The sequence below is a fragment of the Bidens hawaiensis genome, unplaced genomic scaffold (genome assembly GCF_021521415.1).
Source record: "Bidens hawaiensis isolate Kalapana, Puna unplaced genomic scaffold, B.hawaiensis_p1.1 tig00054251_1, whole genome shotgun sequence".
NCBI classification, from domain to species: Eukaryota; Viridiplantae; Streptophyta; class Magnoliopsida; order Asterales; family Asteraceae; genus Bidens; species Bidens hawaiensis.
In genome coordinates this window covers 1-16,115 of record NW_027499791.1, presented here as the reverse complement: position 1 = coordinate 16,115, position 16,115 = coordinate 1, and the positions used below count along the sequence as shown (strand labels likewise).

General features: G+C 36.4%; 1 protein-coding gene across 1 annotated transcript; it reads right to left on the bottom strand.

The window, feature by feature from the left end:
* Positions 1-1,928: 1,928 nt before the first annotated feature.
* LOC143600534 (tetraspanin-8-like) lies at positions 1,929-4,574 on the bottom strand. Its single transcript, XM_077078196.1, has 2 exons — positions 4,031-4,574; positions 1,929-2,243 (listed from the first exon to the last, which is right to left on the bottom strand). The coding sequence occupies exons 1-2, from the start codon at positions 4,535-4,537 to the stop codon at positions 1,944-1,946; spliced, it is 807 nt and encodes a 268-aa protein (XP_076934311.1). The 5' UTR covers positions 4,538-4,574; the 3' UTR covers positions 1,929-1,943.
* Positions 4,575-16,115: the final 11,541 nt, after the last annotated feature.

Genomic DNA, 16,115 nt, shown 5'->3' with positions numbered 1-16,115 from the left:
CACCAAATCACGCCTCAAATTATTTTATATGGTTTGTCCGTACACATTCTATAAATCAAGAGCCAAGGCCGGAATTGCGTCACTCTTATAGTATCCTAACGAATTATAATATAGGATCCTGCTTCCTGGAAACCGGAATAGTGGGTTAGTATACCAAGATTCATATTGAATATAAAATACTATTTGAAGTCATTAATCGTATCATATCACAATAATATATAAAAAAATTAACTCAAATGATCATGCTTGTCCTTCAATATGTAGTTCGAATGGCTGGAGAGACATGCTATGCTCTGCCACACGACTTCGTCTATGCAAGGAAGAGAAGTAGTTGCACTTGCTTAGCTCGAACGTCCCAACAACATTCAGTTCACTTACATAAGATTCACTTTTTTACTTGTTAGCTACCGCTATTCAAGATCTTAGCTTTCAGGAAGCCCACAAAGTGGGTCTTACGGTCGGTACTACCTAAATAAAAAAAAGGAGTTTTCTTTCTGAGAGTAGGCTCACTGAATTAGAATGAGAGGTCACCATCACATCATTGTGTACAAGGGGATCTCGCTCGATTCGCAGACTGGTCTGACTCATAATTCACTTTTGACCCCATGTTCTATAGCCCGACCGCAGTGATGTTAATTGTTCGAGGTTTGATGGCCTTGGCCTTCTAGTTAAAAATTGTAAGCAGAAAGGGGTGAATCCTAATTATGATAGGCTGAGCTTGACTAGTAGCATGAAGAGTTATAGCTGCGGTAAAAAACTCGGCTAAAAGAACTCGCTTTCAAGGACTAAAAGGTGTCCCTAAAGCGGAGATCAGTCCTACCCTAACTCTTTGCTTTATTGGACTCCCTCCATCGTTTGGGTAAATGGTTGTAGCAGTCCAACTCAAGTGGAAAAGCAACCACCTACGTCAATAGAGCGAGAGAGAGCCCTCATACGGCCTCTTAAGGTTGGTTCTATGCTTCACAACAACCACCTTATAAGTGATTATCAATCTGTCTTTAGATCAGAAGTAGATGTCTCTTTCAGGACTCTTTTTAGATGATATGAAGCATGAGATAGTTTCCACATCCATCACAAAACAAAGGTGAATTAAAAGAAACGAAATATCATAAACATGAAACCACACGTATAAAGTACTAACTTTCAATTTAAAATTGAATTAAAAAGCTAGTGAAATATCATGAACATGAAACTACACAATCAAACAAACACGTATAAAGTACTAACTTTACAAATTGAAGTATACTAAACAGAGGTAGAACCATGGGAGGGTCAAAATGGTCCAGTAACCCACCGATCACCAAAATTTGTATATTTTATATATAAAATGTATGTTCTTTTTGTAGAAAAATATGAATTGGACCGATAGTAGTGGAAAGAGAATAAAACCTTGTGATTCGTTATTACCCTCTAACAGACTTACGTCTTTGATACCATATTCATATATCTATACAAATTATTAGTTTATTACTAGTAGCAATTAACATCAGACATCCGCACATATGATCTGAAGAGCACTAAAATAATCCTGAAGGATCCAGACCTGTGTATGAAACAAATTCATCTTAACCTATTTTGGCACCTCTAGTCAAGTCAAATCAAGCTTGCAAACTATCTTAAGCTTTGTAAATAGAGCTCTAAACAAGAGCTTAAATCAGAACACATTCAAGTTAAACGAGCCAAACTCATGCTTAGACACAAGCTCGAGCTCAAACTCATGCTTCGCGACAAACGCGAGCTCAGCTCATCACTACAACCAAAAATAATCCAACAATTGACCCGAATAAAACCAAACAAAAAAAAAAAGAAATAAGAATATAACAGAATTGTTATACCAATAGCACAAATCTTAAATCCATTATATACATCTAAACAAGCAAAGATATAGTCTCCTCCAAAACGACAGAAATATACTTAAAACAGAACAAACTAACATCCAAGTCTTAAGGGTAGCGTTTCCACGAGTTGTCTTCACGATTGTTCCTAAATGCGCAACAACCAATGGAGTAGACAATGATGAGGAATACGAGGAAGACAACATTTAGGACAGCAACCTTTTTCCAATCACTCTTTATGTTATCAAGCAATCCAGCCTTGCATGATTGGCAATTGTAGCAGAAGGTGTCTTGATCATTGCCCCAAGCATTGCAGTCCGAGATCGTTGATGTTGCGTTGGTCTTGGTCCACGTAGTTGGGTTCACGTAGGTGAAACCGCAAGCGTCCAAAGGCTTGCAGCAACCAGACTGCAAGTAACATATAGTGTTAATCAGATGATATGTCAATTTTGACTTATTTACTTATGCCCGGGGTAGAATCAGGTTTCAGGGTGTAAACGAGCCGAGTCAAGGATAAACAACCTAAAGCCCAAGCATAAATGTATATTCGAGCTTATTTAATAAACTAGTTCAAGCCCAATTTTCACATATCAAACTTGATTAGGCTAGGGAAGCCTAAACAAACCTCTTAATTACATATTTTTTACTTATTATATAATAATAATAATAATAATAATAATAATAATAGTCAGTATAACAATATTAAATTAGAATAAAATAGAAAATAATATATTAAGTCATGTGTAAAACCTATATTTATATTTTTTATTTATTATATAACAATAATAATTAGGATAAATATAATTAAATAATATATACTATGCCATAGGTAAACTTATTTGTATATATAAATAATGATAAATGTATATAACTAGATAAATTAAATAATTAATAAATACATCTGAGGCAAAAAGAAAAAAAAAGCTAAAGAAATGGAGCTCAAAACAAGCCAAGTTCAAGCTCTTTTAAGTTAAGCGAGCTGAGCTCGGGCTCGGCCTGCCTCATTTACAGACGAGTACCCAAGTTCAGCTCTTTTAGGTCAACCAAAACTATGGTCACCTTTGTTTAATGAGTCCATCATGCTTTAGAATTCACATCAAGAGTCACTTTGTGCTTACCAAAAAACTCAATTTTATAACCAACACACTTTTTTTCCATCCATTAAGGTTAAAGTCAACTTTCAGTTTAAAAGCTTACTTACTTTATAGATTTAAAAAAAAGAAGCAGTTGCATAAACAAACACTTTATCATCATAAACAAATCATAGCAAGTCCCACATAAACCTTTTGATGATGTTATATACATCAAAGCCAGTTATTTTTAAATGGGACCAAATCAAATTAACCCTGAATATGCTTAGTTGGCTCGTTGAGGCATGTTGAACCAGTTTTCTGGTTCGTTTTCAATAGTTCAAAAGATCCGGGAAAAAAAAATAGATTTTCAAAAAATCTAACATTTATTCCAAACATAAATTCTAACATCATAAGTTCCCTATCAAAATACTAATATCAAATATACTCAATTGAAATAATTAAAAATTTGTTTACTGGTTCCATCAAATACAATTTTTTTATATTGCAATCTCTTTTTCTTTTTAGTTTTTAAACTCCAAAATTCTCTTGTCCTAATGCAAGTCTACAAATATTATAAACTTTGAGTAAATCTAATAATATATTTTTTTAATATGATATTATAGAAAAGTTAAAAATAAGAACATGCATAGTGGACGCTTTATAGGAGAAAACGACCCTCGGAGCGCTATGGGTACTTTTTGTTTTTTTTGGCCCTGGGCCTTTTGGTGAAGGCGCCGGGTGGGGGAGAGTTTTGGCCAATCACATTTATATTTTTATTTATATTAAAAGTTCAGAAAAACTTTTAAAACTAACAATCGAGTAATGAGTGAACGGAGGTTACGGGGCTTTATACTATACCACTTTTTGCATAAAGCCCCTTTATAGCGTGTACGTCACGTGTCCCATAACGCGTTTAGTTGGTGCTTTACCACTGCACATGGTCTAAAAGCATATACAGTTTACACCTCCTTTCTACCATTTTATTTTAATATTAACTTTACCAAAATTTAGATCTAAGTCAACCTATTGATGATATTGACAATTGAATTTACACCACCTACTCCAATTATTCCACACCCACAAACCAAAAATAATGAATTTCAGATCTAAAAAAAAAAATACCTGAATAGCAGACAAATGTTTCTTATTAAAATCATCAAGCGGAGTATTATTCCCATCATCAATCAAGCTCTGGCAGACCTTACTATCCCGCAAACAACTACTAATCTTCCTCCAATTCTTCTCACTGTTCACCCGCTTCTGCAACCAGCTCGAATAATCCCCAAGCCTATACTCCTTATACCCTTTACCGGACACCGCCTCTCCAGCGCCCTTATTGGTCACAACGAACGCAAAGATCGTGAAACAGAAGAGCAGAACGATTAACAGGAACATGACGAGGAGGTAGACCCAGAGGAGCCAGGACACGCGGCAGCAGGCGCCGATGAGGCCGGCGAGCGAGACGATCATGAGGAAGACGCCGAGGGCGATGACGGGCTTGTCGAGGAAGCGTTCGCATTCGGAGGTGCCTTGGCGGGAGAGCCAGATGCCGCCGGCTAGGATGGGGATGGAAAGCAGGAAGGTGATGAAGTTGAGGATGCCGACCAGGTTGTTGCTGAACCGGACCATGGTTTAAGGGGTTTGAAATGAAAAGGCTATTGGCTTTTTGGGGATTTTTATTTTTTTCTTTGATGGAAAGAAAAGTGAAAACCTAGTGGGGGTTTTATATGGTGTAATGAGCTGGGTGGATGGAGGATAAGTTTTGAGTTTATTGTATATTGGCCCCTTGTCTTATTTAATATTCAATATAAATGTATAAAGTCATGACTTAACAATTGTGTTTTCTTAAACAGTTAAACTGCAAATTCGCTTAAAAGGAAAAGGAAGTTCATAAATTTCATCATTGATGCTGATAACTTTATGATCAGTACGACACTGGTATCAATTCGTACCGGTATCGATAATAGCAATATCAAATTTTAATAAAGTTGTGTTTCAAATGTTTTAAGGAATTGTATTGATTTGGTAACATCGTATCTACTTTGGTACCCTTTGTTGTTTTTTTTTAATTGGCATTGATCGTATCAGATTTACTCGTAACCAAGGGTAACGAAAAAATAAAAAATCGTATCTAATTGATTCATAATAATAAATAAATAAACTATAACCAAATCCTAAACATACAAAATGTCCCAAAACTGTATCAGTTTTAATATGAAAACAAAAGAAGAAAGATACGAATAACCAGTGCCTAAAACTCAATAAATACTCTACATTTTTCAGTCGGTACCAAATACCGGAAGAATACAGGCACCGATATCAAAAATACCAAATACTAAAAATGAGTAAAATGGGTATTGAATATCGTACCATATGTATTGGTTGGGTAACAAAACGGTATTTGGGAAAATAATTCCTAGCTTGTTTATACATGTTAATATTAATGAAATATGTTTATAAATCACAAAAATCTTCTTAACAAGAATCAAACAAGTTGGTTCGGGCTATTTTATGTGTCTATGATTTGGTTTGCAGTTTGATATACCGGGTCTAATGTTTGGCTAATGGTAACGGCCTACAAATTTCATCAAACCGGTCCTATTCGACCATAAACACCTGTTAACGATTTCTATAGGTTTAATTATTTTTAATCATTTGTGATGGAGAACAGTGGATGGATTTGCTCCTGTTATTAAGTTTTGGGACTCGTTGTGTAATTTATGCATGTACAAAGGGCACAATGTTTTGGAGGAGTAATACGTGTTACGCGCCGCTTACGCGTAAAGTATTTGAGTTCAAACGGCATGGTGTTGGAAGTTTCATTCTTCTTTGCCCGAAGACCTGCTCTCTTTGCTTCCAAATCATGTTTCCATTATCATTTTAATTGAAAAATATTAAAATTATTAATTAAAATTGATTCCCTCTATAAACAAGAAAATACAATATAATATATTTTCTTGTAAGAACATTCTCAACCGATTCTCTATCATTATCTCTATAATTACATTGTATTTTTCTCTTCTATTTAATTAAATAATATTTTTTTATAATTTAATCATTACATTTTTCTCTCTCCACTCTATAATTTACAAAAAACATTACCTTTTTCCTAAATTTACAAAAAATCATTATATTTTCTCTCTCCACTGTATAATTTGCACTCAAAACTTCACCATATAATTTACAAACCCTCCTCACAAAATTTTGGAGAATCGGATGAGAATGCTCTAAGCATTTAATTGTATATGCATATGTCTTGTGACAATCAATTCCTTTACCTTTTTGTTAATGGATGATTATATACTTATAACCAAATAAATTATTTAAAAAGTACTGATTACATTGAAATATTCAATGAAGATAAACGAGCAACAAGCTGTGCGGTTTATCCCTTTTTGAATTGTAAAACCAATCTTTTAAAAATTACATTGATATTGGAGTCATGACATTACTATGCATGACATGTTGAACTTCGCTAAGTAACTCCACAGCGTTATGTGTGAGGAAACCAAACGTGTCAAATGCAAAATGCATAAATACATGTAGTCTTGTCAAGACATATTCTCATATTTAATCACCTTACATAAAGCAGCTTATTATGTATAGTGATTATTCAATCAAGATTAAACTTAAATAGCATGTAAAAATTAATTTAGTAAATAATATTAAAGTTTTATAAGTGTCAACTTATGGGTAGACCTAGGTAGGGGTATAGGTATCGGGTTACATGATCATAAACTTTGTTTTATATGGTATTTATTAGATCAAAGTTGAAAGTCCAGTGACACGGTAAGTTTACGAGTAGTGATACCATAGAAAATTGGTGTGATTTGAGCAAAGAAACACATGATTAAAATGGTAACCGGTAACCATCCTGTATTGAAGAGCCTACCCATGAGATGGACCTCATAAGCAGACTCCAGCCTAGTAACAACAAAAAGCCCAACAGCAAGAGACCCAATAGCCCAAACGTTCTAGAAGCTTACTTGGAGGGAAATGGATTTGGAGGGAAATGGATTTGGAGGGAAAATGCCTCTTATGGATTTAGAGGGAAACTCCCCTCTATATAAAGTGAGGAAAGAATCATGTAAAGGAACATGACACATCCACTAATACTTACAAATACAACATTTGATCATCATTCTCTACATCTTGTTAGGCACCTTACTCCCCTCATGAGAATAGGTTCCAACATTGTCGCCATCCGTGGGACCTCTTGATCACGGGTCTCATTAAACCTCTAAAAGAATGGTCGATTAAATCTACCGCAACCACCGTTGTCTCACCGGAAAAAGGTTGTGGTTCGTCCGTCCAATGTTTCGGTAAACAAGCACCAACCTTGTTCAGGATCTCCGACGTCATTTCCGACGCCGGAATCGTTTTCCCGACTCTTCGGAATATTCCGTGAAATCAAGGATCTTAAAATATCCTCCGGCGGGTCTTGAAAAGCCAGACACGATGACTGCTTTCAGCCAACAAGGCACATGCTCTTTTTATGGTACTAATTTCAACCACTTCGGCAACAGACCACCGCAACCGCCACCCCCGGTTTCATAGGAATCGGCACCGTCACTAAGTCTATAGTGCCCACAAGTGCACATCCATACCGGGAAGATATTAAAAACACCGGTGGACCAATTTTGTTTGAAGACGATATGGAGGTTGTAGAAATTACGTCAAAGGCCGAAGATAACTGCAGAGTTCATACGAACTCACTGACTCCCTTGTACAATTTCTTCATTTTAGATAGCTAGAGCTAAGCCTGTCCTAAGTATGAGTCGGGGGGGCGGAGCGCTAAGAAAGAGAAAGCGTTATCACTATACGAAATGAAGCAGCGGCTAGCACGCTAAGCTAAGATCAACCACTTGGAGAACGCGGAGCCTTTCTTTCTCGGTCGTCTAAGAGCAAGCATCGAAGAGCAAGATTGGGAAGAAAACTTCAGGTGTCTACAGAACATTTAGATCAACATAAGTTTACGGAAGCGAAGTGTAACGTCCTCGTTTCAGTAATAAATAAATGAAATATTTCGAGTTTATTTACTTGCCGTATCGAGAGACGTCAATCAAATTAATTAAATATTTAAGGAGAATGGATAAGTTAATAAAGGTTAATGGACTTGAAAGTAAACTGGGCTTAAAAGCCTTTGGGCTTTGCCTATTTAAACCCTTAAAACCCTAGATTTTTCCATCCTTATCATTCACCATCATTATCCAATCATTGTACACGCACCATACACACAACACAAATCTCCTGTACACAAACATTTCAAATCCCATCTCTTCCACCCAAGTTATTCAAGATTCATCCAATCTAAATAGCAAACTTTATATTTATGTATCTCGATTCCCTTCTCGTTAAGATTATTAATATGAGACCGAGCCAAACTGACATACACGAATCGATATAAAACGAACTGCGATAAACGAGTTTCAATCAAAATAATAACGTCAATGTTTAGAAAATAAATAATACAAATAATAAACCATCGAAAACGGGTCTTCAACGAGATCCGGATTCCAACAGATCCGGCAAAAAATGGGACCCGAACTAGATCCGTGGTGCCGAGACTCGAACCATCGGGCCCTATTTACACGAAGCCAAATAACAAGGCAACACAATACAAAACGAATTCCGGTAAGGATGTAAACCCAATTCCGGTGAACGGAAAAGCTGCACGAAACCCGAGGCGAGTTAAACGAACCAGATCCATACCCGATAAGACTCACGCGAAGTCCGGTGATGCGAAACCTGTGCGGACCCGAAACCCCTTGTGCGACAACCCATTTCGCGCGAATCCCGGCACGCGAATTATCGGGATGCGAAAGTCCGGCAAGCGAAATGATTCCAAGCGAAAGTCCGGCAAGCGAAATGATTCCAAGCGAAATGATCCCAAGCGAAATGATTCCAAGCAAAATGATCTCAAGCAAAATGATTCCAAGTGAAACTTGAATTTCGCATCCCAAGCGAATTCCCTGCTTGAGGTCTCTTAAGTAGCACCGTAGTGGTGATGCCGGACTTCTGGAGTAGCGGCGAAGGTATGGTGTGGCCGGACATAGAGAGTGGCGGCGGTGGCTGCTCGTCGGTAAGGAGAAGAGAGAAGAAAGAAGGATGATGGGGGGAAGGGGCTAGGGTTAAAGTAGATGGGGTGGGGGTGTGGTGATGGTTTATATAATAATAATAATAATAATAATAATAATAATAATAATAATAATAATAATAATAATAATAAGCAAGTACTAATAATAAATAATAAAAAAAAATAAAAGGATAAGATAAGAATAAAAAAGATTTTATAATAAAAGGATTGTGGAGATGAGAAGGTATGAACGAAACCCGAACCCGAGACCCTTCTCGTCCAACGACCCGTAAACCGCCCCAAATAAAGAAATGTGAGCTAAACGAGCCAAACATGAGAACTTGCCTATAAGAATGAGATTAAATGAAGGATAGCTTATAATAAGCAAAAGTAAGAACTTAACCGAGTATGAGTTAGATACGAACCCGAACTCGTTTAGGGAAATGTTAACTTATAAACACGTTGAGGGTATGAACTAATAATGAAATAAGAATCATATATATATAGACAAAAATAATAAAGAAGGATTAAGAATATTAAATTATTATGAACGGTTAAAGTTGAATACATGTCGTTCGGTGAAACTTGAAAGTTAACCCCGTTAACCTAATAAAGTAAGTAATGAAGCAAATATAGAAATTAACACATGTATGTTATTAACAGTTAGTTGAGCTCAGTTGAAGAAAGGAATTACTATTAATTCAGAGAGGAATCAACTCCAGGTGAGATCTAGCCCCTTTTATGTGTTATGTTTTCGGAGCTGTGTGCATACTACGATGTGTTTAGATTTATACACTTAACTTAAATGGTAAGTGTATATTAGATATATGTTTGCGTATGAATGTGAATGATTTGGGTTTATTAACTTAGTATGCTCGTAGTTATAATTAAGTATATTATAATTGGAGGATAAAGGTATGAAACGAACGAATGTATGATTGTATGGTTGAATGATTAGTAAAGGGGTTGCGGACCCTACAAATATATGCGAAGAATATAGGGTTGCGGACCCTACAAATATCTGCGAAGAATATAGGGTTGCGGACTCTACTATAATCTGCGAAGAATATAGGGTTGCAGACCCTACTAATATCTGCGAAGAATAAAGGGTGGCGGACCCTAATAATATCTGCGAAGTTTATAGGATGAAAGGCTCGTTAAAATATAGAAGGGACGCGTAGATATTAATTAAAGAAATTCAGATAAAGTATGGAAGATTGTATGAATGTATGTATGTACGTATGTATGTGTGAATGTAGAAAAACAGGTAACTAATTAATACGTATCTTCGGACGCGTATTGATAAGTAAGTGGATGCATTGTATGTTAATTAACTAGAACTCACTTAGCGTAGCTGACTTTTAGTATGAACGCAGGTGAGTAGGATGAGACGGGTGGCTTGAGGGAGACACGTGGCGAATAAAGGAAGACTGGCATCGAAGAAAAAAAGAGACACGTGTTAGTTATGTTTGATGTTTAAGACTTATGTTATTTCAGTTTAAAGACAAAGTATTTAAGTTATGTAAGAATGATTGACTTTATATTCCACGAAATGTTTTAATTAACTCTTATTTTACGAATTATGTGAATGAGTAAGTCCAACCAGCGAGAAAGTAGGGCACCCGGGTCGGGGGCCTTACACGAAGAGGCTCAGTTTTGAGCCCATTCTACCCAGGTGCGCCACTTCAACTCAGTTTGGAGTCCCCTTTCGCTCACGTTCAAGCCCATTTAGTTCAAGACAACAAGTCTTCTAGTAGGATCCCGTCCAGCGGAACAACAAAATCTTGCCGAAATATTAAAGTTGACTCCGGAGATCTCGACGATACCTTCATTCTTAATGAAAATAATCGGTTTGTTCTCTTCATCATGCTTGCGTTACTTTAGCACACCGTATGGGTTACAAGAATTGTTTTACATCATCATTGAGGTTTGAAGTTCTAGAAAACACATCCAAGTATGAGTTTCTATTGAAAATAAAATAAATATAAAACAAAAAAGTAAATGAAATAGAATAAGAGAGAATGGTCAAATCCTACATTACCCTACTCTTATTCTAAGACCACAATCTATTCTATGTATAAAAAAATGGTTTGAAAAGAATCTTGGTAAAAGTATGGATTTAATATTTATTTGTTACAAAAAAGGGAGACATGGTCATGTAAAGTTTTCTTTTAAAAAAGGTGGTGTGACCATACATGCTCGCATGCACCACTCTTTTAAAAAAGGTGATGTGACCATACATGCATGTGTTCTACATTATTTAAATGTTGCTTTTGTACTATATGTTATAAAGAAAGTCTTTAAGGTGACACATCTCTCAAGGAGTCCCTTCCTGGTCAAGTCAACAACGAGTCCCTTATTGACGAATTCTTGGATAAGTGAAGTCTCTCGATAAACAATTGCTTCAGAATGAAGTTCCCTACTTAACAATTGCTTCAGAAGGAAGTTCCCAACTTAACAATTCCTTCAGAATGAAGCCCCCTGATAAACACTAGGTTCAGAAGGAAGTTTCCTACTTAACAATTGCTTCATTAAGAAGTTCCCTGCTTAACAATTCCTTCAGAATGAAGCACCCTACTTAACAATTACTTCAGAAGGAAGTTCCCTGCTTAACAATTCCTTCAGAATGATGTTCCCTACTTAACAATTCTTTCAAAATGAAGCTCCCTACTTAACAATTGCTTCAGAAGCAAGTTCCTTGCTTAACAGTTCCTTCAGAATGAAGTTCCATGCTTAACAAAACCCTTAGAATGAAGTTTCCTACTTAACAATTCCTTCGGAATGAAGCCCCCTGCTAAACAAATCCTTCAGAATGAAGCCCCTTACTGAAAAATCTCTCCTGAACGCCCCGCCTACCAAACCATCTCTCTGGAGCATACCCCCTAAGAAATAATTCAATTAGAACGAGGTCATTCACTGAAAAATCTCCCTAGAACGAAGCCCTTTACTGAAAAATACCTTTAAAACAAAGTCTCTCACAGAATAATTCCTTCAAAACAAGGTCCCTTACTAAACATTCCTTCATAACAAAGCCCCTTCCAAGAAAAGCAAGTCATAATGGAGCCCCTTCCAAGAACGAAGCCTCCTTTCAAGACAATCCATTCATAATGATGCCCCTTCCAAAATAATCCTTTCGTTACAAACACTCCTCCTAGACAATCCGTACTAAAGCCCCATTCCATATTACAAGAATATTTTTCAAAGAATGAGATTCCCTTTCCAAGGGATGAGGTGTAAAAACATTCTTCCATGAAGAAAAAATATCATTTGGGCAAGAGTTATTTGCAAATGAAAACAACCTCTTCCAGATTTTCCTTTTCAAGAAGAATAGTCCCTTTCCAATGAAGGAAGTATTTGAAATGCCTTTCGTGAGGAAGGAGAGACTTCTATATCAACTTTTTGTATTACAAGATTTTTATCTGAAGGAGAAGAATCCCCCTCCAAGGGATGAATTGTTCAAAGGTACTTCTTTCCGTCAAATATCTTTGCTACATCACAACATCCCGTACTACAAGAGTTTTCTAGAAAGAAGAGAAATCTCTGTCTAGGGGATGACACACGTGAAAGGTCAATCCCATGCAGAAGAAACACCTCCATACACCAACATAGAGCTGTGGGACTAATTTGACATTGCATCATTGTGTCGTGGGTTTTCGTCATTAATGTCTCTTTACTAAGGCAAGGGGGACCCCATTCTTCAGCTTTAATGCATGAAGACGTATCTCGTAAAGAAATTACCATCTTAAAGAGACTTCCTAGAAGAATAGTCCCTTTCCAATGAAAGAGGTATTGGAAAGTCCCTTCCAAGAAGAACGAAAGTCTTCTACAGTAACACATCATGTTTCAAGAGTTGTCCTTTTAAAGAAGAAGAGTCACATTCCGAAAAGTGACAAAGTCTCTATAAAAGGAAAAAAGCTTCCTGTAACAGCACTTAACATCCCAAGAATTTTGCAAGGGGAAGAAATGTCACACCCCGTTGAGCGATTTGCGGAAGCGTAAAACGGAAATGTAACAGACACCTCTGGTATCAACCACATTGCTTATAAAGAACAATACAAACTAGTTTACAATATTTTACATCGATCTAACTTTGTTTACAACTAGGTGATACAAACAAAAACCAGTCTGTTAAGCGACTTTACTTCTTACTAGCACACTTGCATCAATTCACCCAGCATTGATCGCAAGTCAAACACGTAGCACATTGACTTTCTAGTCCAAGTCTGGTATACCTGAAAAAACATGTTAAAACGGGTCAACTACAAATAGTTGGTGAGTTTCAAGAAATTAGTTGTGCGTACAACAATCACAGTTGTAAATACGCAAGTATGTATGTATGTACGTTCACAAGTACGTTTGTTTGTATGTTTATGATGTAATTATGCTAAGCTACAGTGAAGCCTTGACTGTTCGTGCTGCGTGCCTCCATTTCCCACGCTCAATCAACCACTGTGGCCCCCTTTCCGCCCACAACATGCCCTGAGTAGCTATGTCAAACACTACATAGCGTGTTTGTATAATTATGGTCATGTGCAATGGGATAATGTCTCAGCAAACCATGTTGGCCCCGCCTGGGTTTGTCAACCAATAGTACTATTCACAAGCCACCGGCTCGAAGTTAATCACTGTGTTAGTGGGGACTTTCGTGTGTTAGCACTTACATAATTCCCATCATCAAACAGTTCAGAATATATATATATATACGTATCAACATGTTTTTCACCCCAAAAGTTCGTAAAAGTAGTTTAAAAGTGGGGTCATGAAACTCACTGTTTTGTAGGCACTCAGTGCGAGGTCAACTCGGGGTTCGTTTCCCTTGCTATCACTTAGTCCCTATAATTAATATTATAATAATATTAATATTTTAATATTATTATAATCTCAATACTAAATCGGGCTGTATAGCTAGTCTGGATATAGTTGTTACACCCAGAAAGTGTCAGTAGGCTTAGATTGCGATGTTGTTCAATGTCTAATACTTAAAAACCAAACTTGGCTCAGTTTTCCGGTTTTCCCAGCTGCGCCAAGTTGTTCGTTTATGCGTTCAGAAAACAGTTATGGGGAAGTAAGCTTGGGTAAATGTGTTGGTCGATAAAATGATTAACTTATAAAGAAAGATCACACATTGGGGTTCCTGATTCACTACGGGGCCCGTTTCCGTTTATTCAGTTTGATGTGAGGAGAAACGCGCACAATCTATCCAGATTGCCCAGGTTTCTCATAAAATGGTTCGTTTTTACATAATTAATCCAAAAATATGATTTTTGATCACTCTTGGGGTTCTGATATTCCTGCAGGTTCGTTAATCACGAATTTGCCGGTTTTTATCATAATTGAATTTGTTTAATTTTCAAATTAGCATAATAAATTAACCGTTAATTATTAAATTATGAAAATTTAGCCACTTATCAAATAAAATATTTAGATTTTTATAAAAATATTTTTGGAATTATTTATTGGTTTATTAATTTATAAAAATTTATTTTATCTGCTATATTTAGCTTGAAAATCGTCAGTTTATCCCAAACGATTTCCAAAAATTCCACAAAAAATTCCTGGATGCTTGATTTTTATCCCAAAACCATATGTATCAATTCCAGAATGTAACAACCTTGTTCAATATTTTGTTTGGGCAAAAAACGACTATAAAAACTCATATGAACGCAAATGCATAAAACCTACTTAGGCTTTTCCAAATGCTCCCAAATTTCATCTGTGATCAAAATATATCAAATATGAGTTCTCCACAAAATTTAATAATTTTTCAAGTATTTTAACTATTTTTTCCCAAATAAACGTCCCAATTCGGTAATAAATTCGCCAAATATTCTTGGATGGTCGAAAAATTACCAAATTTGAACAGGGACTCAATGATATGGTCCCCTGAGGTCCCCTGAAAAATTTCATGACCTAAAAATATGCACATCACAATCGAATCCTAAACAGCCCGTAATCGAGTGACTCGGTATTACCTTAGCGGGTTTTGGTTCGTTTTCGCCCTTCTAATCAAGTTTTCGGGTTCTTGTGCTTCAATACAAGCTAGATACAGGTCCTATATCACAAAACAAGCATGTTTCATCAATATGGCAGCCTTGAAACTTAGGGTTTTGGCTAGGGTATTAAACCGAACTTTTGAACCGTAAAAATGCCGTTTAAACCCCTATAATCCGTGTTTTTGGACAAAAAAACTATTCAAACCCAGGGTTCCTAACCATTTGTATGATCAAAACATGTTTATGGACCGTTTTTAGGATTTTTACACGGTTAGGAATGATTTTTGGTAATCATACTATGTTTATATGGTATTAAACAAGTTTAAGCAAAGGTTAAATGATTCAATCATGTGAATTTTCCTTTAGGTTTTCGGTTATATGAAGAGATGCAGATATAGAGCTTCCAGAATTTGCAAAACGTTGATTGAAAAAGTCTTACATCTCACTTATATATTAAAAGGAAACTTAATTGGGGGGGGGGGGGGGGTAAGCCCCTAGTTGCGTACGCAAGTAAAAAAAAAAAAAGAAGTCCCTTGGGCCTCTTTCGTTCCATAGGCCTCGATTTGCGTGCCCGGATGTAAAAGCCAAGTCCAAATTTATTTTAGGTTCGGGGTTTTGGCGCGAAAAATATATCGGGTGCGTCAAACAGTGCGAAAACGAGTGTTTTTCGGCTAGTTTGTATAAATTTATAAAAACATACTATACGTTTGTAAAAATCGAAAATATTTTCACGGATCGCTTAAAACATTTCAAGTAAGTGTTTGGTAAAATCCTTTTCGGCTTAACGGATGATACAATGCTTGGTTTGTGACTATCTTTCGCGTTTAAATCTATAACAGGTAGTTAAACGAGCATGTTTTCGTTTAACTTGTTTGCTATCGAACTAAGGGCATAATACTTATATATTAGCTTGTATTAAACGTATATCACTTATAGATGCCCCTCTCCCCCCGAGATATATGAATCATAACCAGGCCTGCTCGGTTAATCGTTCGTTCGTTACGTAATAAGCGTTTAATCGTTAAATCGGTAACTATATATTAGGGTGTACCTAGTTTTGGCTCAAATGTCACAAGAAATCTCCATATCAATATTAACCTTTATCATAAAGGAGCGGGCCCCTCCCATTAGCCCCTTC

Coding starts and splice junctions, on each gene's coding strand:
- LOC143600534 (XM_077078196.1), bottom strand. CDS start 4,537: ATGGTCCGGTTCAGCAACAACCTGGTCGGCATCCTCAACTTCATCACC. Junction 2,244..4,030: donor AACATTTGTCTGCTATTCAG/GTATTTTTTTTT, acceptor TGTTACTTGCAG/TCTGGTTGCTGCAAGCCTTT.